Source organism: Budorcas taxicolor, chromosome 5 (genome assembly GCF_023091745.1).
Source record: "Budorcas taxicolor isolate Tak-1 chromosome 5, Takin1.1, whole genome shotgun sequence".
Lineage (NCBI taxonomy): Eukaryota > Metazoa > Chordata > Mammalia > Artiodactyla > Bovidae > Budorcas > Budorcas taxicolor.
The window spans coordinates 35,032,557-35,059,566 of record NC_068914.1 but is presented as its reverse complement, the minus strand read 5'-3'; the positions used below and the strand labels follow the sequence as shown (position 1 = coordinate 35,059,566).

Below are 27,010 nucleotides of genomic sequence, written 5' to 3'. Positions count from 1 at the left end.
AATGCAATCCTGAGCAAGGCATCTGCTGGAGTGTAGGCTTGACATTAGGTCACAGGTGGAACAGTGAACCTCAGAACTCCTTCCTCTGAAAAGGGGAATAGAGGTGAATGTGAAACCAGATGCATAAACCCTGGCCACATGAGAGCAGGCAGTTGGAGGGAGAGACATCTGATACTCATGTTTGCTCTGAAGTACAAGGGATGGTCATTTGCTGATCTTCAGGTGGTGGAATCGGGACTTGGGGGCCCAGAAAGTTTGAAATAGCTACCATGAGAAGAGGGAGTGGGATCCAGCTGAAGACATGCCAGGTCTGGCTGAGTTTTGAAGCTCAGCATGAAATGGTTGCTCATGTCCGTTATTAACAGTGGCCACGTGGCTTGCAGGTCACTTGTTTGACCGAACACGTGTCATTTGTATGTTTCTCTAGCTCTTAATTTGCCTACTAACGTGGAAGATGTTTGTCCAAATATACCGTCTTTGGAGAAGCTCATGGAAGAAATTGTGGACTTGGCTGAGTCCGGTATTCGCTACACACAGATGCCACACGTGATGGAAGTTATCCTGCCCATGCTTTGTAGCTACATGTCTCGTTGGTGGGAGCATGGACCTGAGAATAATCCAGGAAGGGCTGAGATGTGCTGTACTGCTCTGAACTCAGAGCACATGAACACACTGCTGGGCAATATCCTGAAAATCATATATAATAACTTGGGTATTGATGAGGGAGCCTGGATGAAGAGGTTAGCAGGTAAGACTGAGAAGGAATGTGCCATTTACGTTTTGTTTTCAGAAAGGTTCGAAGTGCAGAAGACTAGAATCTTCCTCTCTCAGTCTTGATTAATATTTGCTTCTGTACTCAAACAATATTCTTATTTTTTTCATGCTGTTTGCTGTTCTCAAAAAAAAAAAACTAGATTTAATCAGACATTGTTTAACTTTCCATATAGTTAGTACATTTAAGTTAGTAAACATTTTCTTAATTTGACCAATCTTGTGAAGATTAATCTTGCTAAGATTAATTATAACACAGCAATCAAAATTAATGATTCTGTAGACAGAGACAAAAATTTTGAACTCGCTGGATTTCGAACTCACCCACTTTTAGTAATCTATCTTTGCAGGAGTCAGGGAGGATTGCACTATTTATATTTAGTAATTGGAAGCAATCTGAGTGACCAGGAACTAGAGAATGGTTAAATAGGTTGTGTATATCCATATTGCAGAATATTACGCTTTCTTTAAATGTTAAGATTTCAATATTTTATGACTTACAGAATATTCAGAATATCATGGAGGATTAAAAGTTTTAAAAACTTGAATTAGGAAGTATACATATAAAGTTGTTTATTGACAGAATTCCCCCCCCCCCCCAATATACCAATGTCTTATGAATTTGGATAGGGTGATTATGGTTCATTTTTAACATTTCTCTTTTATACATTCCCCCAATGCATCTATATTACACTTACAGGAAAAAAAATCATTTTAAAAAAGGCTTAAAAAACAAACTTATGATTACCAAATGGGAAAGGTTGCTGGGGTTTGGGGCGGGGTGGTGGGGGTAGGAATAAATCAGGAGTTTGGGATTAACGTGTACATACTACTATATATAAAATAGACAGTCAATAAGTACCTACTATATAGCAGAGGGAACTCTACAGTATTCTGTAATAACCTATATAGGAAAGGAGTCTGATAAAGAATGGATATATGTATATGTATAGCTGAATCACTTTGCTGTACACCTGAAACTAATATAACATTGTAAATCAACTATACTCCAATATAAGATAAAAATTAGATTTAAAAAATGGCCTAATCAAGCTTATAACTGTTGTTAACAGCTTCAACTATTATTATATAAAAAGGCAATATTATATGTAATCTAACTCTTCCTTTGGAACAAAGATGAGGATAGTTAAAGTGTAATGGCATAGTGGTTATGTAGTAGTAGCCGTGTGGTCTCATAGGATTATTCAGTGTGTTTCTCTTCTTTAAAAAAAAAAAAAAAAAAAGAGGGGCCCAGGGGACTTTTTCCATTGGGGAACTTTTCTTCTTTGTGGGAAAGTAATTGATTTCCAAAGTGAATGAATGTCTCTTTTTAATTCTCAGTTAGCTACCAGTTTCTTTTTTGAAAACAAGGAAGCACATCAGATTCAATTCAGTAATCATTTTTGAGCAGCAGCTATGTAATTAGGTTTGGGACTAGAAAAGGGGCTGAGGCATGGGCTGAATTCTGAAGGAAGCCATGTGCTGGAGGAGAGGGAGGCTTAATCATGCTACAATTAAAATGACCATCTAATCCTCATTTAATGAATGTTTATGCAGAACAGCATATTAATGTCTTTCTTCAAACAGTGTTTTCCCAGCCTATTATAAATAAAGTGAAACCTCAGCTTTTGAAAACTCATTTCTTGCCATTAATGGAGAAGCTCAAGAAAAAGGCAGCGATGGTGGTATCAGAAGAGGACCATCTGAAATCTGAGGCCAGGGGAGATATGTCTGAAGCCGAACTTCTCATCCTAGATGAGTTCACCACCCTGGCCAGAGATCTCTATGCCTTCTATCCACTCCTGATTAGATTTGTGGACTATAACAGGTAGACCAGCAGTCCCCAACCTTTTTGGCACCAGGGACTGGTTTCATAGGAAATAATTTTTCCGTGGACTGGGGTTGGGTTGAGGGTGATGGTTTTGGGATGATTCAAGCACATTACATTTATTATGTACTTTATTTCTATTATTATTGCTTTGTGATATATAATGAAATAATTATGAAACTCACCATGATGCACAATCACTGGGAGCCTTGAGTTTGTTTTTCTGCAAATAAGGGGTACTTCCCATGGTGAAGAATCTGCCTGCTAATGCAGGAGACATGGATTTGATCCACGAGTTGGGAAGATCCCCTAGAAAAGGAAATGGCGATTCACTCTAGTATTCTTGCCTGGGAAATCCCATGGACAGAGGATCCTGGTGGGCTACAGTCCAGGGGGTCACAAAAGAGTCAGACACAACTGAGTGACTAAACAACAACAACATAAAAGGAGAACACAACACAGATCTCTCGTATGTGCAGTTTACAGTCGAGTTCTAATGCCACTCATGCTGTGACAGGAGGCAGAGCTCAGGCGATAAAAAGTGATGCGGAACAGCTGTAAATACAGATGAATCTTTGCTTGCTTGCCTGCAGCTCACCTCCTCCTTTGCAGCCTGGTTCCTAACAGGCCATGGACTGGTAACAGTCCATGGATTGGGGACCCCTGAGGTAGAATGTTCAAAAGTGATTTAATGTCTGTAATTCAGTCATAACTTTACTGGGTTCATATGTCCCAGTGGAATTGCTTCATTCACTACTTAGCAATGAGATTTTGCATGAGGATTACATTACCAAATATTTGTAGATAAGTGAATTTCACCAAGCAGAAATTACAGTTGGAGATTCCATTCTGGAGCAGTCCATGTCTCACACCTGAAAGCTAGCAGTTTGTCAGTTACAATGTTTAAATTATTTTAAAGGTTACAACTGTACACTGAACAATTTATGAGCTCTGTGAGCAAGCACAATTGCCCTCAGTTTACCTGGTTTCAAACTTTGAGAGGTGATTTTTTTTTTTAATTAACTTTAAGAGTAACTGAGGCACCACTTTATTATATGATCCAGGGCAAAGTGGCTGAAAGAGCCTAACCAAGAAGCAGAAGATCTTTTCCGCATGGTTGCTGAGGTGTTTATCTACTGGTCAAAATCCCATGTAAGTAGAAAAAATACTGACAATGCTTACTGTTTCGTATATGTTAAGGACTTACAAAATTTAATCAATTTTCCAATCCCCTTAGTTAATACCTATTAGTTTCTTAAGCTTATCTCATAAGTATCATTAAACTGGTGAGGAGAGAGACAAGGTTTCCCTGGGAAGTTTGAGGCAGTATAAGCCTTCTGTTGACTTTTTTAACTTATCCTCAGTCACAGAGATTTTTAATTGCCCTGAGTTATCATACTGATTTATCACAATCAGTAGGTTTTTAGGTGAATGCCCAATGATACTTTTAAGAATAAGAAAAAATCTGAATATGTGCTTTTGAATTTCATGAATATATTTAAAACACGAATCTGTTCAGTTCAGTTGCTCAGTCGTGTCTGACTGTGACCCCATGGACTGCAGCACACCAGGCTTCCCTGTCCATCACCAACTCCCAGAGCTTACTCAAACTCATGTCCATAGAGTCAGTGATGCCATCCAACCATCTCATCCTCTGTTGTCCCCTTCTCCTGCCTTCAATCTTTCCCAGCATCAGTGTCTTTTCCAATGAGTCAGTTCTTTGCATCAGGTGGCCAAAGTATTGGAGTTTCAGCTTCGGCATTAGTCCTTCCAATGAATATTCAGGACTGATTTCCTTTAGGATGGACTGGTTGGATCTCCTTGTAGTCCAAGGGACTCTCAAGAGTCTTCTCCAACACCACAGTTCAAAAGCATCAATTCTTTGGCACTTGGCTTTTTTTTATAGTCCAACTCTCACATCCATACATGACTACTGGAAAAACCATAGCTTGGACTAGATGGACCTTTGTTTGCAAAGTAATATCTCTGCTTTTTAATATGCTGTCTAAATTGGTCAAAGTTTTTTGTTTTTTTTTTCCCCCAAGGTACAAGCATCTTTTAATTTCATGGCTGCAGTCAACCTGCAGTGATTTTGGAGCCCCCCAAAATAAAGTCTCATTACTTGTTTCCCCATATATATTCTAACCCAGATTTTTAAAAGTGAAACTATATAGGTATCCATAAGATTAATAGTAAAATTAGAATATTAATATGAGCTGTATGAAAATTGAGGCTTAGTCTATTCTCTGTCCTCAATAGAAATCTTTAATTACTTATCAATTATTAATATATGTAGATGCTTACTATGAAGTTGTTTTGTTCAGGTTATGCTTCTTTAAAAAAGAAGGACATACAGTTACATTGTTAGTCTCTCTTTTAAAACTCTGTGGTTTCTGCTTTTATTCTATATTTGCTTTAACTACTACCAGTGCTTAATCACTTCACTTTGCTAGTGTTTTTATGTCCCTAAATTGAAATTGAATAAAATAATGTTAGGGTACATGAAAAAGCAGTTAAAATATCTGACAGAAAGTTGTGTTGTAGTTGTGCATGCCCTTAGTAAATCTGTGTTTATTCCAAAAGCAGCACATATGCTTTTCATCAGGTAGTTGGAGTTCGAGTATTCATTTTATCCCCTGGTAGCTGTGTGACTTGATTACTTAAATTTCCTAAATCTTAGTTTTCCCATCTTTAAAGCATTCATATTTCTATCTTAGTTCCCAAAATTGTTGTTCCCAGCCAGGCATCTTCACTGGATATTCAACAACTATTTGTTTCCTTTCTTTATGTCTTATATATTAAATTACTACTTATCTTGGTAGAAACTTTGGGGTCCTGTGTAATCTCTAATTATTTGAACTTTTTACCTCTGTGGTTTTAATTGAAACTTCCTTTGGAACTTCTCAGAATTTCAAAAGGGAGGAACAGAACTTCGTGGTGCAGAATGAAATCAACAATATGTCTTTCCTTATTATGGACACCAAATCAAAGATGTCAAAGGTATGACTATAATCCGTTTTATGTTCTAGAAAATGTTTGAATATAATGTTCATTAATTGAATAGGTTGATATTTTTTAGATCTTTTGATGGTTTATACCTGGAATTTGATAGATTTGATAATATTGTTTGCTGACTAAACACACACCCACACAGATTTAAGGATACCTAGGACTTGTTAGAAGGCAATGGCAACCCACTCCAGTACTCTTGCCTGGGAAATCCCATGGATGGAGGAGCCTGGTAGGCTACAGTCCATGGGGTCGCAAAGAGTCGGACATGACTGAGCAACTTCACTTTCACTTTTCAATTTCTTGCACTGGAGAAGGAAATGGCAACCCACTCCAGTGTTCTTACCTGGAGAATCCCAGGGATGGGAGAGGCTGGTCACACAGAGTCGGACACGACTGACGTGACTTAGCAGCAGCAGCAGGACTTGTAATCAGGTGTGGTAAGTTATATAGACATGGAAATGACTATCATGAAGGAAGAAGATTGTATTCACTGTTCCCTAGAAGCAGAAGGGTAAGTCATGAGGCAGAGGGAGGAAGGGGAGAATGTGAACAGGAACCTTTATTATCGTTTCTGTGGGAAGGAGCAGGCAACGTAGGGTAAGAAGGTTTAGAATTGGATGATTTGAAAAATTTCAGCAGGCTCTGGGGTGTAGGGACTGTTCCTAGTTGTCTGGTGCCTGGTCCTTGGTGATGAGTGCAGGTGGCCTGAGGTTCAGGTAAAGGAGGTGACTGGAGCACAAGGACTTTGGATTGACTGGTTTGTCTGTGAAAGATGTGCTTACAGGCAAGTAATTTTGTATCTCTAGGAATTGACTAGCTCTGGGAGGAGCAATCAAAGATAAGCAAGGCCCAAAATGTCAAAGCATCAGAATAATAAGGCATGCTTAATAGGCATACACATTCATAAAATTGCCAGTCAGTATGATGTACATATAATTAGTCAATGATATATATTCATCAAGAGTAAATATATGTACATATATACACCTCAAAATAATTAGCTGCATTGTTTAAGAAAGAACCATGTGGAGAAATTCCAAATTCTCACACATGAAATGGAAATTTTTGCTTTCTCTATCACTCAAGTTGAGGACTGGCATGTGCACATAGTTGCTCAGTCATGTCCAGCTCTGCAGAGGACCTTTCAAAACACTGAAAAATATGTGCTTTTATTATTTGTATTACCACTAAATAAGAAGATGAATATATTACATGGGATAGCACACAAGGTATGCTAGTGAATGGTCACATATGCAAAATAGTATGGCACTCTAGCCAAGGATATCAATCTCTACCAACTCAACAAATTACTGAAGAGAGATGCCTTGGTAGAAGGGAGATGGTACCCCACTGAACCCCAAGAGTGCATCTAATTTGTTTCCCTGATGATCACTGGGAAAATAAAACAGCATCACCCAATACTCTAGTCCTGTTTAGAGTTGTAAATGCCATGTATTTGACACTACTAGACATGAACTTAAAACTAATGCTAGCTGAAGCTTTGTATCCCTAGTTGTCTGACTGCTATGGCCTATTATTTTGTGTGTCTATGTTATTGAAACTCTCAAAAACGATGATAAATTTTATTTTCTCTGGGAAGACAATAAGCCTGAAGAGTGAGGAGTTGCTCCTTTGGAAGATGGTGTACTAAGAGTATACATTTCACAGGGGTATTTTGGACTGAAAACTGTTAGTGAATCACTTTGCTTTGTCATTATGTTGTCAGTTTAGACCAGTGTTAACAGAGGCATAGAGAGAGGCCATCAGAGGTCAGGGATTCTTCAGTATTTGCAAATCAATCAATGTGATACACCACATTAACAAATTGAAACATAAAAACATGATTATCTCAATAGAGGCAGAGAAATCCTTTGACAAAACTCAACATCCATTTATGATAAAAACCCTGCAGAAAGCAGGCATAGAAGGAACATACCTCAGCATAATAAAAGCCATATATGATAAACTCACAGCAAACATTATCCTCAATGGTGAAAAATTGAAAGCATTTCCCCTAAAGTTAGGAACAAGACAATGATGCCCACTCTCACCACTACTATTCAAAATAGTTTTGGAAGTTTTAGCCACAGCAATCAAAGAAGAAAAAGAGATAAAAGGAATCTAGATTGGAAAAGAAGAAGTAAAACTCTCCCTGTTTGCAGATGACATGATCCTCTACATAGAAAACCCTAAACGCCCCACCAGAAAATTACTAGAGCTAATCAATGAGTATAGTCAAGTTGCAGGATATAAAATTAACACACAGAAATCCCTTGCATTCCTATACACTAATGAGAAAAAAGAAAGAGAAATTAAGGAAACAATTCCATTCACCATTGCAATGAAAAGAATAAAATACTTAGGAATAAAGTGAAGTTGCTCAGTTGTGTCTGACTCTTCGCAGCCCCATGGACTGTAGCCTACCAGGTTACACCATCCATGGGATTTTCCAGGCAGGAATACTGGAGTGGGTTGCCATTTCCTTCTCCAGGAGACCTTCCCTTCCCAGGGATTGAAGCTGGATCTCCTGCATTGTAGGCAGACACTTTACCATCTGAGCCACCAGGGGAGTCTCTGTACTTAGGAATAAATCTACTAAAGAAACAGAAGACCTATATATAGAAAACTATAAAACACTGATGAAAGAAATCAAAGATGACACAGATAGATGGAGAAATGTACCATGTTCAAGGATCGGAAGAATCAATATAATAAAAATGAGGATACTACCCAAAGCAATCAATAGATTCAATGCAATCCCTATCCAGCTACTGACGGTATTTTTCAGAGAACTAGAACAAAGAATTTCACAATTTGTATGGAAATACAAAAAACCTCAAATAGCCAAAGCAATCTTGAGAAAGAAGAATGGAACTGGAGGAATCAACCTGCTTGGCTTCAGGCTATAATACAAAGCAACAGTCATGAAGACAGTATGGTACTGCCACAAAGAAAGAAACATAGATCAATGGAACAAAATAGAAAGCCCAGAGATAAATCCATGCACCTATGGACACCCTTATCTTTGACGAAGGAGGCAAGAATATACAATGAAGAAAAGTCAATCTCTTTAAAAAGTGGTGCTGGGAAAACTGGTCAACCACTTGTAAAAGAATGAAACTAGAACACTTTCTAACACCATACACAAAAATAAACTCAAATGGATTAAAAATCTAAATGTAAGACCAGAAACTATAAAACTCCTAGAGGAAAACATAGGCAAAACACTCTGATGTAAATCATAGCAGGATCTTCTATGACCCACCTCCCAGAGTAATGGAAATAAAAGCAAAAATAAACAAATGGGACCTAATTAAACTTAAAAGCTTTTGCACAACGAAGAAAACTACAAGCAAGGTGAAAAGACAGCCTTCAGAATGGGAGAAATAATAGCAAATGAAGCAACTGACAAAGAATTAATCTAAAAATATACAAGCAATTCCTGCAGTTCAATTCCAGAAAAATAAGTGACCCAATCAAAAAATGGGCCAAAGAACTAAACAGACATTTCTCCAAAGAAGACATACAGATGGCTAACAAGCACATGAAAAGATGTTCAACATCACTCATTATCAGAGAAATGCAAATCAAAACCACAGTGAAGTACCATCTCACACTGGTCAGAATGGCTGCTATCAAAAAGTCTACAAACAATAAATGCTAGAGAGGGTATGGAAAAAAAGGAACCCTCTAACACTGTTGATGGGGATGCAAAACTAGTACAGCCACTATGGAGAACAGAGTGGAGATTCCTTAAAAAACTGGAAATAGAACTGCCTTATGACCCAGCAATCCCACTGCTGGGCATACACACCGAGGAAACCAGAATTGAAAGAGACACATGTACCCCAATGTTTATTGCAGCACTGTTTACAATAGCCAGGACATGGAAGCAACCTAGATGTCCATTGGTAGACAAATGGATAAGAAAGATGTGGTACATATACACAATGGAATATTACTCAGCCATTAAAAAGAATGCATTTGAATCAGTTCTAATGAGGTGGATGAAACTGGAGCCTATTATACAGAGTGAAGTAAGTCAGAAAGAAAAACACCAATACAGTATATTAATGCATATATATGGAATTTAGAAAGATGGTAATGATGACCTTATATGCAAGACAGCAAAACAGATACAGAGATTAAGAACAGACTTTTGGACTCTGTGGGAGAAGGTGAAGGGGGGATGATTTGAGAGAATAGCATTGAAACATGTATATTATCATATGTGAAATAGATTGTCAGGAACTCCTTCTGAACAGAGATTGAGACCAATACAAACACCAACCAAGAGACAAATCGTCACATATCAAGTCTTCAGCTAGTCCCTCAAGCAGGGATAATCACTATGTATTTGGAGTATCGTTTCTAAAATTAGAAGAAGACTGTAAGTTGGCCAGCAGACCAATGTGGAGTAAGGTAATCTGGGATAGGGAAGCTCAGTTTGACCTAAAGCAAAATATCTGTAGCCTAGAGGGAGGCCAGTGTATAGATAATTGGCCATAATACTTGGGTAGTTCTAGTTTTCTTATTTTTTGAGGAACCTCCATGCACTTCCACAGTGGTTGAACCAATTTGCATTCCCACTAATCAAGGGTTCCCTTTCTTCCACTTTGTCACCAAAACTTGTATCTTTTGTCTTTTTGACGTATAGTGTCACTTTTATACTTTGTATATCTAAAACTGTTTAAATCATCTATGATTTTATTTGTGTCTACTTTGGGAGCGTTGTAGGCCATTTCATTGGGGGAATATTAGAAAATTCTTCCCTTTTTCTTGGTCCTCTATTAAATTTTAGATCACTTTAGGTGAATTTGTTGGAGCTATATTTGTGGTGTGTCTGAGAGAAAGATAGAAATACACACACACACAGATTTATTTAAGATAGAGTTTGTTTATCCTAGTTTCCTCCTTAACTATGCAGTCGACAGAATAATCAATAAACAGTCTACTAATAGGGATAAACAAGAGTTTTATCAGAGCCAAACAGAACTGTAACCTGGGAGACACAGATTCAAGAAGCACTCGTCAGAAGTGTATTCTGCCATACTGCAAAATGCAGGAGACTAATAAAGGCAAACACCAGAAAATTACTTAAGTTGTTTGTCAAGAATTATGATTGGAACTGGCAAGAAGTAAGTGTGCTTGTTAAGTAAGGATTGACTGGAATCTGAAATAGTTGCATAGTTACTAGAGGAGATCTTGAGACTGTAAGGTTATAGCTTGCAGCTGCTAGCAGATCTTGTTTTGAGGGTGGCTGGTGGTGTCCTTGAGTCTGGTAGAGTTCAGAAAATTCAGGTTCTCAGTAATGCAGGATCGTGCCTCCAACCACATTCACAGTGGCCACTGAGCTCCATTTTGGGTGCTTGAATGATTGTTACTCTATTTTAATTTTTTAAATGTATTATTTTCTTCAGTGGTTAAAGCAGATGTGCAATGAGCGTTTGGTGGGTCACAAAACAGGCTGTTCTGGTTAGCGTAAAATTTCAGTTAAATAATGTATGACCCAAGAATGACTTCCCCAGATCTCAATATCTGAAATTTTCTTCCATCAGTACCTACATATTGACCATGTTATTGTGTATTCATGTCTGATTCAAATGTTAGGTAATGGATTGAAAATAAAATATGCACATTCATTAACTATAGCAGTTCTGTTCAAATTATTGAACAGCTCCTATGAGTCAGGCATAGTGCTTAGTTCTATATACAGAAAGGAACAAAATAGGTTTGACCAGTTCCCTAATGGAGCTCCAAAGTCTGGAGAGGAAACAGGCATTGAACAAGCAAAACCAACACATACAGATGTCCATGAGGATATTTGGTTTTGCGTATATTTAATTTCTTCATACCAATAGTGGACTATTATCAGCCATAGATGTCCAAAGATATATTAACTATTCTTTTCAGTTTACAGATTTTCTGTGGTATAGAAAACAAGATTACATAATATTTTGAGCATAGGTGGAATTAATTTTTCTAATATTTCTCAAAATTGAACAATGTAGTGTTGCCTTTAGGGTTGATTTAAATTATTTTTATTATAAGGTCACCTAAATATTTATAAATATCAAACCAAGTTTAAGTTCCATTTACTTATGCAACCATAAAGCTGAAAGAGCTTTAGAAGTTAAAATCAAAGAAAATTTCAACACCAATACAATGTAGGTTTTAATGTATTAATATTTAGTAATATTGTTTTTCTAAGACCGAATTACCAGTGTTGGGTTGAAATATGTTTTGCATAATTCGTTTGCATTTTAGGATGGTGGTTCCTCATATGGGTTGATTATTTTAATCACTGTGGCTATGTTTCCTTTTAGCAAAGAGCTCATTCAAAATCACTAATTCATTATTTTTCTAGATTAATGAATTTAAGAGTACAAATAACTATTCTTGGTACTTTTTAAATGAAACTTAATGAGAATAATCTCTTACAAATTGGTACAGATGAAGGTGGGATCTGTGGAATAAGTGGGCTTCCCAAGTGGCGTTAGTGATAAAGAATCTGCCTGCCAATGCAAAAGACGTAAGAGACACAGGTTTGATCCCTGGACCAGAAAGATCCCTGGAGCAGGAAATGGCAACCCACTCCAGTATTCTTGCCTGGAGAATCCCCATGGACAGAGGAGCCTGGCGGGTTATAGTCTGCAGGGTCACAAAGAGTTGGACATGACTGAAGCTATAAGTACATCTCTTTGGAAAGGGAATGTGATTCTTATTACTGTGGTTCAGATTTTATAGATTTGATATATATATATCAATATATGCTATATATGTAATGATATAATACATTATATAATAGATATGATATTATTAACATATCAACTACTGTCACTACATGATTTCAGTTGTTTCAAAACTTTCACTATGCAAAAAACTTCTTTCAGTATCATGTTGTGATATATTTTGCCTTCTTTTGGGGAAGACAAATCATTTGTATATTAAATTCTCTTCTGTTTTTTCTCAGCTCAAAACTAATACACCATATCATTATCATAAATGTATCTTCAATGTTTGATTTGTTGCTACAAAGAAATTTCATATATACGAACAAAGGTATATGGGACAGTTTTAATTTTAGTCTTCGAATGTGCCCTCTAAATAGAAAAAAGGACCCTCACTACCCAGTGAAAATTAGACTCTGTAATTTGAGGTAACCCTAGCACAGACATGGTTTTCAACAGAATTACAAGGGACCTTAAGTATCATGGCTGGGCTCAGTTGTAAGCAAGTCATCCAGAGATAATCCTAAATATTTAAGTAACACTGATTAGTATATTATTAATATATCTCTTTCTGTTAGATGGGGATTAAGGCCTTGGGGAGACAAGTGTTCAGCCTATGTAAAAGGCAAATAAATGTTTGAGAGTTGTATATATGCTGTGTGTGTGTGAGAGAGAGAGACAAAGCAAGCATTTGTCAAAGCAAAAACCATTTATTCTTACATTTTTTTCCTCTTAAGCATTGATAATTGTGTAACACACAGTATCTGAAATTACCATGAAGTTTTCATACATCCATATGCCTCTCTAAAATCACAATGTGCAATTTCCTTCTGAAATTATATAGACGAATTCCCTGTTGGTCCAGTGGTTAGGACTCCACACTTCCACTGGCAGGGGCTTAGGTTCAGTCTCTGGCCAGGGAACTAATATTCTTCAAGCCATATGGTGTGGCCAGACTAAAAACAAAAACAAACCAACAAAATAATAACCCCCTTTTTTTTTCTTAAAAAATATAGAAATGCCTACGAGGGAATTATAGTGACTTGGGAATCTGAGAAGTAGGACTTAAAATCAGCAAGAGATGCTGAAAAGAAAGAGAAGAGGTATTCTTAGTAGGATTTTCAAAAACAGGGACCAGCAGAAAATGAGGAAGATGAACAGTCAGTTCATCTGTTAGATGAAACAGTCAGTTAGAAAAGGCTCATGAATCCTGAGACAAGAAATTGTTGCAGATTCCAATGTTTATCTTTGTTCCATAGGCAGCTGTTTCTGATCAGGAAAGGAAGAAAATGAAGCGCAAAGGGGACCGATATTCCATGCAGACATCTCTTATTGTGGCTGCTCTGAAGCGGTTACTGCCCATTGGGTTGAACATCTGTGCCCCTGGGGACCAGGAGCTCATTGCTCTGGCCAAAAATCGCTTTAGTCTGGTAAGGCTCCTGTTCCTCCCATTGGGAAAGATCATTTGACCTCCAGCTCCTCAGGCGTTTGGAATCCTTTGTCTCACTTTTCTGTGTCCGTGTTTCTTTTCATTGAAGGCTTTATTAACCAGTTTTTGTATACAGGCCCTAAGACTTAGACACAGAGATGGCCTAATATTTTTTTGGAGGCTGTTTTTATTTCTAAATTATGTTAATCACCTCAAGGGTATATTCACACACCAAATGGAAAGATGGCAACAAGTCACTAGTAGTGGGGGAAAAAATGGATTTCATATGAACTCCTATATCAAATTTGTGATGAGAGGTATCTGCAGATTTATGATGGGTATTTTTTCATAAATGCATAATGTGTTAGGTTAGCTGCATAATGTGTTATGCTGATTGTGGGTGGATAAGATGTTGACTTTTAAATCAGTTTTTCTCCTTTGTAAGTATCAATATTGAAGTTCTCAAGATTTCTTGATGGCCTTCAACTTTCCTCTGTGGCTATACAGAGAGAATGCAGTTTTTTGAAAATAGGCATGCTATGTTATATACATGTAAAATAAAAGGTATATTCTCCCTCCCACACTAAGGAAACCTCTCTGTATATCCACAGTTTGAGGCCCTACTGTGAGCAAGTTGAGGGGAGGTTGGGGCCAAGGGGGCTACAGGGATGCAGGCCCACTGGGTGTTGTTTAATATTTGCTTCTCAGGGTATGCTCCTCATGATTACTGGACATTTGTAGATGTTATTGGCTAAAATGACTTCATGGAGATTTTAGAGAATGCTGGAGACCTCCTTCTGTTTGAACCTAAAGGACTTTGCCTCTGTTCTGCTTCTAGTGACCTGGAAATTCAGTTGCATTAAATCTAGTGAACTTTCAGTGAAGTCCAGTTAGGTGATGGACTTGTTTCAGGTCCCAGCAATATCAAAGCACTACCTGAGCTATAATCCCCCAGATTTATGGCATGTATTGAATCCTATAAAGATGTTTGTTCAGACAATTTCAAAAGAAGTTGGAATTATTTCTATTCACTTGTGACCGTGGATGCACTGTAAGACTTCTTTTAGCTAACATTTATTTCTTGACAGAAAGACACTGAGGATGAAGTTCGAGATATAATCCGCAGTAATGTTCACTTACAAGGCAAGGTAAGCCCAATATTCAAAAGGATACTTAGCACCTATAAACTATATAGTTAATCTCTCTTTAGAAGAAATATTACAAATAATGTTACTTTAACAAGGTAGTGAAAATATATCATTTTAAAAATTCATTATTCTGCTTGCAAATCCTTATGAATTAATGACTCTCAAGATAACAAATGATGTATTTTTAAAGTAGATCACCAAAGACTGTCAAACTTTGTAAAAAAAAAAAAAAAAAAGGTGGCACCAGTTGAAATAAAGGTTGGGAATTTCCTTCATACAGCTGAATTTGAGGACTTTTGTGACATGGAGACAGTTGTCTATGAAAATTTGATATTTTACACCTAGTTCTCAGAAATGAAATAAGTTTAAGGGTCATTAGCACATAGGAGATAGTAAGAATTACTGTAGTAGGAAAGCCAGTGTACATTTAGAAGAGAAACATGAATGAAAACCATTATAACATCTATTTTTTAACTGTGGGTTAAATGTTTGCTGTAAGTAGTTTTTGTAGTCAAAGTATTTTCCATTATTTGGAAGTGCTTTCATAGTAGTGGATAAACTATTCATTTGTTTGCTGCTGCTGCTGCTAAGTTGCTTCAGTCGTGTCCAACTCTGTGTGACCCCATAGATGGCAGCCCACCAGGCTCCCCGATCCCTGGGATTCTCTAGGCAAGAATACTGGAGTGGGTTGCCATTTCCTTCTCCAATGCATGAAAGTGAAAAGTCAAAGTGAAGTCGCTCATTGTTTACTGGACCAGTTATTTAATATGAAAAGTCTTGCAGTTAATTATTTTGATTCAACTATTTGCTTCTATTCAGATGTCCTTCCTGAGGATTTTTTAAATTATGAAAATGTCCAGATGTCAAAAAGGATTGATTATAGTATAGTGTGTCCCTTTCTGGGTATTAAAATGTTTATTTCCAAAGATCCAAACCATATTCATTTTTTTAACACTTCAGAATATAATGTGATAAAGGTGTGACACGCTTTTACCATATTTGCAATGCACAGAAATTATTTAGGACAGATTTCATGTGCACATGTTTATGAAGTCCATCTTCATTTAATTTTAACTTTAACAGAGCAGGAGGTTAATTCCCATACAAGCATGATGTCTTTGCAGACAAAATAAAAAAGATTTTGAACATTATTCAAAATATTCATAAAGCCTCCAGCTTAACCTCAAGTTTATACATGGGTGTTTGAGGAGATCATATGTCTCTGCAAGGATCTCAAGATTTCTAGGAAATTTGGGCCCATGCTTTGAGAACCATGGTCCCAAATAGAGACAGGAAATATTCAGTGCCTGTTATATAGGTATTTATACCACTCTCAGGAAACAGCAAATAAAAAGTTATGTCTTGAATAAGCAGGAGGAAATCCTTCCATTATATTCTAGCGGTTACTTATAGGAATACTTTGGACAATGTATGCTGTATATTGTGGTATCAGGAAGAAAGAGAAGAGCTGAGAAGGATGAACATGTATAATCAGCATTTCATCTTGCAATGAATGAAGCCTGAAAGTAAAGACATAATGAATACTTATTCGTTGTGACATTTCATTATATACTTTTTATACTAACGGTTGGGCCCGCATATATATGGACTTACAAGCAATGAGTTCTTTTGTTCTCAGCTCCTTCTTGAACACATTGTCTTAAAATTGTAGGACCGGTAATCCTGGGACAACAGGGGGTAATTTTATATTAAAAGAATAAAATCTGTAAGTCCAATAGTCAGCAAATGAAAGGAGTATATGAAGAAAAAGCATATTGTTTTATCAAAGGACAAGTAGGTGTTGACAAGTCATTCAGTGTACGAAATTCTGTCTCCAACTAGATAAAAGTTTATTTTTTTGAAACATTCAGGCTCTGCTTTCTCTGGCTAGGAGTTGTAAAGCTTTGGATGTTGTTGATCTAATTCTGCTTCATTATTCTCCATCTCCCATGTTGAAAGGAAATATTTGATGGGAGGAGAAACATAAAAGTATTGCTTTGCCTGTTTTTAATGACATAGTTATTCTAAATTATTTCTTTGAAGTGATCTATCCCTGGAAAGATGCTTGTATTTGTCCATTTCTATGGTTTAAAATAATCTTTCTTAAAAAGCCTTCAGAATTTGGTTATATCTTTAACTCAAGAAATTTGACAGTATTAAAAAGTAGAGTCCATAGATTTGATTTATATTCATTGGTATCTTAATTTCAGTGAGTCTAGGCTCTGTTGTTGAGTCCTTTTATTTATAGGACACATATTTATAGGATCACATTGAATGTGATCCTATATCATTGCCTCTAAAGTAGCTCTTTCACTGATTTGAGTGAAAGGAAAAGAAAAAAATAGCTTTTGCCTGTTTTCTTTCCCTGATGATCTTCAGTTCATCCTTAAATCCTAGCTGAAACTTCACTTGTTTAGAGAGATCTTCCCAACCACAACAGATTAGGTTAAGTCCCCCGGGTACCTTATATTTCTTCCTAGCAGCCCTGTACCATTGTAAACATTTATTTGATGTCTGTCTGTCTCACCAGATGACAGGTTTCATGAGTACAAGGTACATCTGTCTTGATCTCTGCATCATGTTTTCACCCCGTGCCTGTGCTTTATACGTAGCTATAGATTGACTCTTCAGAAGTAGGTGTTCCTCTCTTTGCTCTGGATTTTTTGAACGGTTTTCTTTTTTCTACAGTTGGAGGATCCTGCTATTAGATGGCAAATGGCTCTTTACAAAGACTTACCCAATAGGACAGAAGACACTTCAGATCCTGAGAAGACAGTGGAAAGGGTCTTGGATATAGCAAATGTACTTTTTCATCTTGAACAGGTTAGCTTTTGTGTTGATTCAGTCACAGTTGCATTAACCTTGTAAGAATGTTTTTTTAAAGGACGTGTGCTAACTTGTGAGCCAAAAAGCATACGTGTTCAGCATGTTCGTTAAAAATAATCTGTGACTCGGGAGTGCTTAGTATATAATCAACACTATTTGCAAGCTTATAATTTTTGTAACCATCGATAGATAATGTATTGAGGGAGATCAAGGCCTCTGTTTTATTGTCTTTTCCAAAATATTTCTAAAATTAAACAGATAATTAGAATTATATACTTAATTTTAAACCATTCTAACAAAAATTTGAGGAGTTACTCCTGACTTCAAATGTTTTTTACCTGTATTACTGCTCAAAGCAACATATTTGAGATACTGTCTTTCCCTGGTCTCATATTTGAATTTAAGGTCACTTGTTTAACCCTTCATTTTAATATTTTTGAGCTGATTTTTCTCAGGATCAGCAATACATTACATTTAGAGAAGAGCAAAAAGGGAAATCCCATGGACGGAGGAGCCTGGTAGGCTGCAGACCATGGGGTTGCTAAGAGTCGGACACGACTGAGCGACTTCACTTTCACTTTTCACTTTCATACACTGGAGAAGGAAATGGCAACCCACTCCAGTGTTCTTGCCTGGAGAATCCCAGGGACGGGGGAGCCTGGTGAGCTGCCGAATCTGGGGTCACACAGAGTTGGACACGACTGAAGCGATGCAGCAGCAGCAGCAGCAGCAGCAGCAATGCATTGATATTAAAACCATGTGAGAATAATGTTTTATGTCATTTTTCAGTTGTTTTCTATTTTAAACTACAAAGCTTACTGTGTGTCTTATTTTCTTATTACCTTTGCTCAAGAATTCCCAAACCAATAATATCTGAAATGTTATCAGTTGGTGGATTGTGTTTTTGTATAAGGAATCTTCTAGCTTACGTACAATATCTGTAACACAGAGACTTTCTCTGTTTCTCATGAGACCCATTCAACCAACCAACACCAGACTGAAGGTGTTTAGTGCAAACTCAAAAGTGTACTGTCACTGGGTCTCCATGACAGTACCTGCCTGACATGGAGGGGCAGTTATTTTACATTAAACATAGATTAATAAAATGCCCTGTATCATCTCAGGATATTGTTATCTGAATGTTTTGTAGAACACACGGCTGCTGCTGCTGCTAAGTTGCTTCAGTCGTGTCCGACTCTGTGTGACCCCATAGACGGCAGCCCACCAGGCTCCCCCAGTTCCTGCAATAATAAATATATTTCTTTGGTTCCTATTTTATCTCATGATCTCCTATCTCTGCCCTAGCCAGTTAAATAACTAAAGATATCATCTAATGCAGTATCTGTTAGTTTCCTTCTTGTTTACTGAAATCAAATAACTTCTCAAAAGCCATGCAATTTATCACTATACCTATGAAATTAAGCTAGGATACTCTTATGCCATATGACTGTTAATATGTATTCACACTGTGTAACACTGTAATATTAATAACATAATATGATAATAGAATATTATTTAGGCAACTTTATTTCTTTATTAATATTAAATATTCAGTTCAGTTCAAGACTTATTTAATATTATTTAGACAATGTTTCCCTAAATATTGTCATGAAATATTAAATATAAATAATCATATATCAGCAGATGACAAGATCTGAAGTAATAAAATGTTAAGTGATATATAGGGTCATAGAGGATTCCCTGGTGGTCCAGTGGTTGAGACACTGTACTTCATTTGAAGGGGCACAGGTTCTGTTCCTGGTTGGGGAACCAGGATCCCACATGCCACGCAGCTTGACCAAAAATTTTTTTTTTTTTTTCTTTTTTCTTTTTTTTTTTTTAATTTATTTATATTTTTTTTTATTTTAAAATCTTTAATTCTTACATGTGTTCCCAAACATGATCCCCCCTCCCCCCTCCCTCCCCATAACATCTCTGTGGGTCATCCCCATGCACCAGCCCCAAGCATGCTGTATCCTGCATCAGACATAGACTAGCGATTCAATTCTTACATGATAATCGAAAAGCTAAAAGAAAGTCATAGAATTGTATATCTGAAATGATATGCGTATTAAAGAAGATTGTGCTACATATGCCTGTGCATGCTAAGTCGCTTCAGTTGTGTCTGACTCTTTGTGACCCTTTGGACTGGAGCCAGCCAGGCTTCTCTGTCCTTGGGATTCTCCAGGCAAGAATACTGGAGTGGGTAGCCATTCCCTTCTCCAGGGGATCTTCCTGACCCAGGGATCGAACCTGCATCTCTTGTCTCTCCTGCATTGGCAGGCAGGTTCTTTACCACTAGCATCACCAATTAAATGGCATTACTCTCTCATGAGTTTTTAATTCTTCCTGGTTTTCCTGCACATATCTAAGTTTGCTTGAATGACTTTTAGATACATTAAATGAAATTTATTGAACTCTAACTATGTTTTATTATAGTCTTCTGTTATATATTCATAAACACATGTGAAATAATGAATGATATCATTTGCACAGTAATGAGATTCACTTTACTGACCAACTATCGACCCCATGAATATTGTGTGCACTACAGTGTGAGAGCATTGTACTCTGCAGGTCCTGGGGCTTGACTTCTGTCGCTCAACTCAAGTGGCTGGTGCTCTAGGAGCGGATACAGACTCATAGATAACTAAGTAATGGTTTAGATGTGCTAGGATACAGAATTACTGAAGAGAGACTAAAAGGAACCCTGACTTTCTCGAATTGTGATGAGGGTGATCCCTGTATAAATCTTTAAGATGTATGAATATCTAGGAAAAAGTAAGCAGGTCAGATTTTAATGGCCAAGTATTCTTCAAAGTGTTAGGAATATGAATAAAAGAACTCATGAATTATCAAAAAACAGAACAGAGTGGGAAATATCTGTGTGCAGAATCCATTCCTTTCATCTCTCTATTATGTTAATTTGTGAATCATAGAATAGTTTGCTAAGAATATTTTCACTTGCTAAACAATATTTTCACTTGCAAAAGCAGTGGGTGCACAGGAAAGACTTAATTTATCTCAAATGCCAGTGACCTATGCAAGTGACTTTTTGTGCTGTACGTCTGGTCATCTTTCTCAGAAGAGTGAGCTGTCTCTTTGGGATTTTCTAATACTCAAACACGAGACAAGCTAACGCATCAGCACAGCCAGACATTCAAACAGTTGCAAGACACAACTTGATGTTCACTTTTGGATCACAGATCTTACCAACATCTATTTGCTTCATTTATAGGAAAATTCACTATTTAAGATCTTTCCTTCGGGTATTAAAATGCTCTGCCAAATGGCAGCCTTCATGACAGTGGAGACCTTTTCTAGCACGTTCATCAGTGCTTAGGTACTTAATTATGTTTGTTGAGTGTTTCCCATGTTGATCACTATGCCTTATTCTCGGTGAATAGCATTATCCTTGATTCTGTTTTCACCTACACTGTCTTAACAATGTTTTGTTTTGCTTAACATAACCAAGAAGAAAACTGAACTAACTAGATAGTTATCAGAAAGTGTTTCTTGATCTTATAGAGGAAAGAGGATCACAGAAATAAGTGCTTTAAATTACACAAATTGCTTTGTTAAAATTTCCAAACCACTGTTATCCAAACATTCTAAATGTTTTCTTCAGGCATTAGTATTACATTCATATTTTGACTCTTTACTGCAAAGGATAATGCCTTTAGTTTTGCTTTTTTTTTAGCTAACATAACATTTTTATTTCTTCCAGAAATCTACATGTATGCGCCGGAGATATTACAATCCGGGAAGTACAGTGTTCAATTGCCTAGAAATTACTAATGAATGTAGAATTCCATGTTGGGATTTTTTTCTCTCTAATACTTATGATTAATCTCTTCCTTGAAATTCCAAATGCCATTAGCTAAACACACAGCTTGCTTGCATCATTTACTGCAACTTATAAATTCTTATTTGTCCCTATCTAACAAAATAATTATATAGTTTAACATTTTTGTAAAATTAAATTCTTTTACTCACTTCTACTAATGTGTTCACGAAGACTTGTCATCTTCTCTCCATCTTATTAAATATATTAAGAAACAGTAGACTTCGTTAGAATTTTCTTTAACTGCATCTATTTATATTTAGTATTGTAGCTCTTAGGATAAAATTAGTGAAAATGCATAAGCCAGGATAGGTTAATTTTTCTTTACTTATGTTTTGGCACCAAAACTGAATTTTAAAAAGGATGCAAAATTATTTCATATAGGATTGCTTCATATTTCTTTGGTTTTTAAAAATGATATAGCTTCGAAAGTACACATTGTTGGGAAAATATGATGTTTTTTCTAAGGAAAATACATAACATCTGAAACTATTTCAAATGTAGCATTGGGTAACTTGAAGATATTTTCATAATAATTGTAAGATACTTTTGGAAAATTGAAAATCTAAAAGTTTTTAGCTAAAAGGTACAGCTGTTTAGTACTATGTTCCTGAAGATGTTTGGGGGGTTAAATACGTATGTCTCTGTCTTTCTACCTCAGGTTGAGCATCCTCAGAGATCGAAAAAGGCCGTGTGGCACAAACTGCTCTCCAAGCAGAGGAAACGTGCCGTGGTTGCCTGCTTCCGGATGGCTCCTTTATATAATCTGCCGAGGTCAGAATTTCTTTAATGTTGGTAATAGATTAAAATTACTCTTCCTCTAAGATGTGATAGGAGGCTAACATATACCTTGACATGGTTATAGTAGTCCAAGGAAGGATGAAGGAGATTCATTGCCTCTTCTGTGTAATGCTTAACTTCATTTTTCCTTGTTGGTTATTCTCATTGGCCTGTAATGTCATTATTGAATAGCGTTTACTCTTCTTGAAGTATAGTTGTGCTTTAGATGTACAGTAAAATGATTTATACGTTTATCTTTTCTTTTTCAGATTTTTTTCCTATATAGGTTATGAAAGCATTGAGTAGATAGATGCCGTGCTATACAGTAGGTCCTTGCTGGTTATCTGTTTTCTATATAATAGCATATATATGTTGATTTCAGACTCCTAACTTATCCCGCCCCAGCCTTTCCGCTTTGGTAACTATAAGTTTGTTATCTGTTACTTTTACATAATTAGGAGGATCTGCTCACATATTTGAGGCAGGACAGAGAAATCAGCTTCCCTAATAGCGCAGCTGGGAAAGAAGCTGCCTGCAATGCAGGAGACCCTGGTTCGATTCCTGGGTTGGGAAGTTCCTCTGGAGAAGGGATAGGCTATCCACTCCAGTATTCTTGGGCTTCCCTTGTGGCTCAGCTGGTAAAGAATCCACCTGCAATGCAGGATACCTAGGTTCCATCCCGGGGTTGAGAAGATCCCCTGAAGAAGAGAAAGGTTACCCACTCCAGTATTCTGGCCTGGAGAATTCCATGGACTGTCTAGTCCATGCGGTTGCAAAGAATTGGACACAACTAAGCAACTTTCACTTTCAGAGTAATCAGGAACCAGTCTTTGGGGTCAGACTGCCTTGATTTGAATCCTGACCTCACAGCTTCTGAGTGCATGATTTTGGTCAAGGTTCTTTCCTGACTTTGTTGTAGTTTTCTCAACTGTACCATAAGGTTTGGCTCACAGAGTTGTTTAGATTATTTAATGGGTCAAGGTAGACAGAATGCTTAGAACTGAACATAACATAATGTTAATCATTGTTTGTTACTTTTGTGATTATTTCATCTTTGGGGAGAAGAATTGATAGGGAACTAACTTACAGGAATAATGCAGATGCATTACCCTTCATGGTACCTCTTCAACTCACTTTATTGACTCAACATCCAGTTCCATCAACTAGCAAATTACAAGTTAGTTTCTACAATACAACAGAGTCTGCTATTCCACTTTCTCTGATATAACCCTATTCAAAATTGTATTCCTTATTCCAGTGGTTCTCAGACCTGGTACTTTAAGGAAATACACTCAGATTCATTTGAGGAATATCCAAGCCTCAACCTGTTGAATCAGAATATCTGAGGGCTTAGCATATGTGCTGTGTAAAAGCTTCCCAGGGGATTCTGATATACCAGTAGAGTTGAGCTTCTCTCTTGTACAAGAATTGATGGTGAGTTCTGGCCATTCCAGGTGCCTGGTCAGTTCTTCTCCCTGGATTTCAAGGCCCTTCATAAACGGAAGTTTATGTCTCATGATTCCTTAGTCTACCTTTGATACTGTTAATGTTGTAGCATTCCACTCTACAGTGGCACCATCTCATTTTAACACGTCTGGTATGCTCTTATGTTCCCTTATTGATGTGACTTTCTTAGAGTGGAACCTTAGCTGTGTATCGCATCAATTTCAAGATGAGTTTACTTATTCTTTTAGTCTTTACTGGTCTTCTTTATTTCATAGGCAACTATTTTCATCAGTATTCTAGGATTTAATCTTTGGATATATACGCCCATAAAGTTCCCTTAATACGCTTAGTTTTGTAATCCTCAGAGGCTGTATCTGATGTTAACAGGGAGACTGAATAATTCCTCTCTTAATGCTCACAACTGTTTATCCAGAGCCATTTTATGTCATAAGAGCTACCATGTAATGAGCATCTATCCAACATGTTTTATCTTCTTTATCTCAGTTTGAGTCTCACAAAACTGAAGCATAGATGGGGTTATCCTAGTTTTATAAATGAGAGAAGTTGACAAAGTTGGATATCTTGACCAATGTTACAAAACTTAGAAATAACTGAATCCAGGTCAGTGTGTGATCTGAGAAAGCTTTCTCTATCTACTGCAATGTCTTGCCTCTCCAGTCGAGATTGGAAAGTTTATTTCTATTTATTCTTTTAGTGCACAGATAATCCAGTGATTAAGTGCTACTGAGTGCCTTTTCAATTTATTTTTTATAAAGCTCTTGAAATTATGCTTACCTTTTAGGCATCGGGCTGTCAATCTCTTTCTTCAGGGATATGAAAAGTCTTGGATTGAAACAGAAGAACATTACTTTGAAGATAAATTGATAGAAGACTTAGCGGTATGTTTTTACTGGGTTAAAAGATGAAAGAAGGTCTGGGCTTGGTGGAATAACATTGGTGTGAGCCATTTATCTTATAACATTAAAGAGGAAACATTATTGCAGCCTATGGGGCTTAGGAAACTTTATTCTGAATTGTTACTGCCTGCAATGTTTAGGGAAAATTCACTCTTCTTATTTCAAAGAGATCTCATCAACAGCTAGTACTTCAGAATTTAAGTAAAATTTGACTCTATTGTTCTTTTAAATTATTCGTCAAAGGAACTTCAAACACCACAGAACCAGGAGAGAACTATCAAAGCTGAACCATAAAGAATGATTCACCAAAAATAAGTTGAGGCTTAACAAAAGCCAATGAAAAGTGGCTGGTTGTTAAACATATGCAGGGATTGGATGCAGGAAGAGCAGAAAGTCACAGCAGATATAGAATAAATGCAGAAGTAGAATTTTTCATCCAACCATGCTGATAAGGAGGCTTGTGCTACTGAGAAAGCTTCACTCAAGGGAGCCATTGTCTCAATTTTTTTTATAAGCTGTGGATCTATTTAAAAATTTGATCAAGAACCACCTTCTCAGGAAAATTTACAAGCATGTAGTTCCACTGCATTTTGTAGACTGAGAGGCTCCATAATTCCAAAGTTAAAACTTTGGTCTAAAGTTTTTTTTGAAAAAACACACAAATAATCAGGGAATGTAATGGACAAACTAATCTAATTCATAAAACCTTAACCCTGATTATTCCCATATATTTTATTTAGTTATTTTTATTGGAGTATAGTTGATTTACACTGTTGTGTTAGTTTTTGCTGTACAATGATCCTATATATTTTAAGTGAGTTTCATTTTTCTTTGGAATCAAACCATTAGAATATTAGAATATTTTAACCTTGTAGATTTACCATACTAGCTGCAACATTAAGCCTTAAATCCAAGAAAGAACATCACTTACATAGAAAGAATATCAGTTTGAATGTGTAAGTCTAATAGAGATACAAAATTCATTAGTCATTCAACAAACAGGATTAATTCATTCTCGAGTCAGTAAAAAATGCTTAATAATTTTCTTTATGGTAAATGTTCAATAAATGAAATTACTTTTTTTAAGTTTTAAAAGTGAAAATGAGAATAACATGTAAGTGGTTCAAATATTACCTCATTCAGCGTTCTTTACCTATCTCTCTCTACGTAGGCAACAGAAATATTTCATTTGACAAAACAGTTTGCCTTGCTAGGTGCACTAAATTTTTATACATGGAGTGACAGCATTTTATTGCAATTTTTTTGTATTTGAGATTTCCCTAGAGCTGCTGAAATCCATGTAGCAGTTCACTTTTCAGTTAGTTATGATGCTGCTTATGAGAATAGTATTCAGAATTTTTAAATGGTATAAATCATCCTTGCCCATAGTGTTTTTTGTCCCATTATTCAACAACTTTTTAAATTAAAATTTTATTTTATGTTTTTGTTTTATTTGGCTCTGCTGTGTGGCGTGTGAGATCTTAGTTCCCTAACCGGGGATCAAACTCATATCCCCTGTATTGGGAGTGCAGAGCCTTAACCACTGGACTACCATAGAAGTCCCAACTTTCTTCTTTAAAACTGTATACTTTTGCACTGATAATATAATACACATGTCCAGGTACAATGCATATAACATAGACACAGACATGCACCACAATGGGAAGAAAAAGGCTTTCTTTCTATTTGCTATTCCAAGCCTTCGTAGAGCTCTTGGGTTTGAGTGAACATTTCACCTTAATGTGAAATTTTATGAATTTGACTTTTTTGTAGAAACCTGGAGCAGAACCTCCAGAAGAAGATGAAGGAACTAAGAGGGTTGATCCTCTTCATCAGCTGATCCTTCTGTTTAGTCGAACAGCTTTAACGGAGAAATGGTATGGTTGGGGAGTTCACAGGAGACCTAGGAGGAACAAACAGAAACCCATGTCTGAGTGTTCTGTTCGTCACATGTTCATGTTTCAATTTCATCTTCTTCTTGAGAGGAGAGAAAATTGTTCAAAGTTGGTTGGGAAGATCCCCTGGAGAAGGAAACGGCTACCTACTCCAGTATTCTGGCCTGCAGAATTCCATGGACTACAGTCCATGGGGTTGCAAAGAGTTGGACATGACTGAACGAGTTTCATTTCACTTCACTTCACAGGACCAGTCTGGTATACATGTATGAACCAACACTCGTTCAACTTCAGACTTTAATATTTACCTATCAAATATTAATATTTACCTAGCTCTAATTCTTTTAACAATATTGTAATTAGCTGGCTGCGTTGATTCTGAA

The 27,010-nt window shown here is 36.7% G+C and overlaps 1 protein-coding gene across 1 annotated transcript in view; it reads left to right on the top strand.

The window, feature by feature from the left end:
- RYR2 (ryanodine receptor 2) overlaps positions 1–27,010 on the top strand; it is a 582,989-nt gene that overhangs the window by 439,349 nt on the left and 116,630 nt on the right. The window contains exons 68-78 of the mRNA XM_052640524.1: positions 428–748; positions 2,359–2,599; positions 3,664–3,751; positions 5,507–5,599; positions 13,602–13,772; positions 14,860–14,919; positions 17,608–17,742; positions 21,473–21,503; positions 22,246–22,363; positions 24,618–24,714; positions 26,506–26,609. Of these exons, the coding sequence (XP_052496484.1) occupies positions 428–748; positions 2,359–2,599; positions 3,664–3,751; positions 5,507–5,599; positions 13,602–13,772; positions 14,860–14,919; positions 17,608–17,742; positions 21,473–21,503; positions 22,246–22,363; positions 24,618–24,714; positions 26,506–26,609 (1,459 nt within the window). The remainder of the gene's footprint in view (positions 1–427; positions 749–2,358; positions 2,600–3,663; positions 3,752–5,506; positions 5,600–13,601; positions 13,773–14,859; positions 14,920–17,607; positions 17,743–21,472; positions 21,504–22,245; positions 22,364–24,617; positions 24,715–26,505; positions 26,610–27,010) is intronic.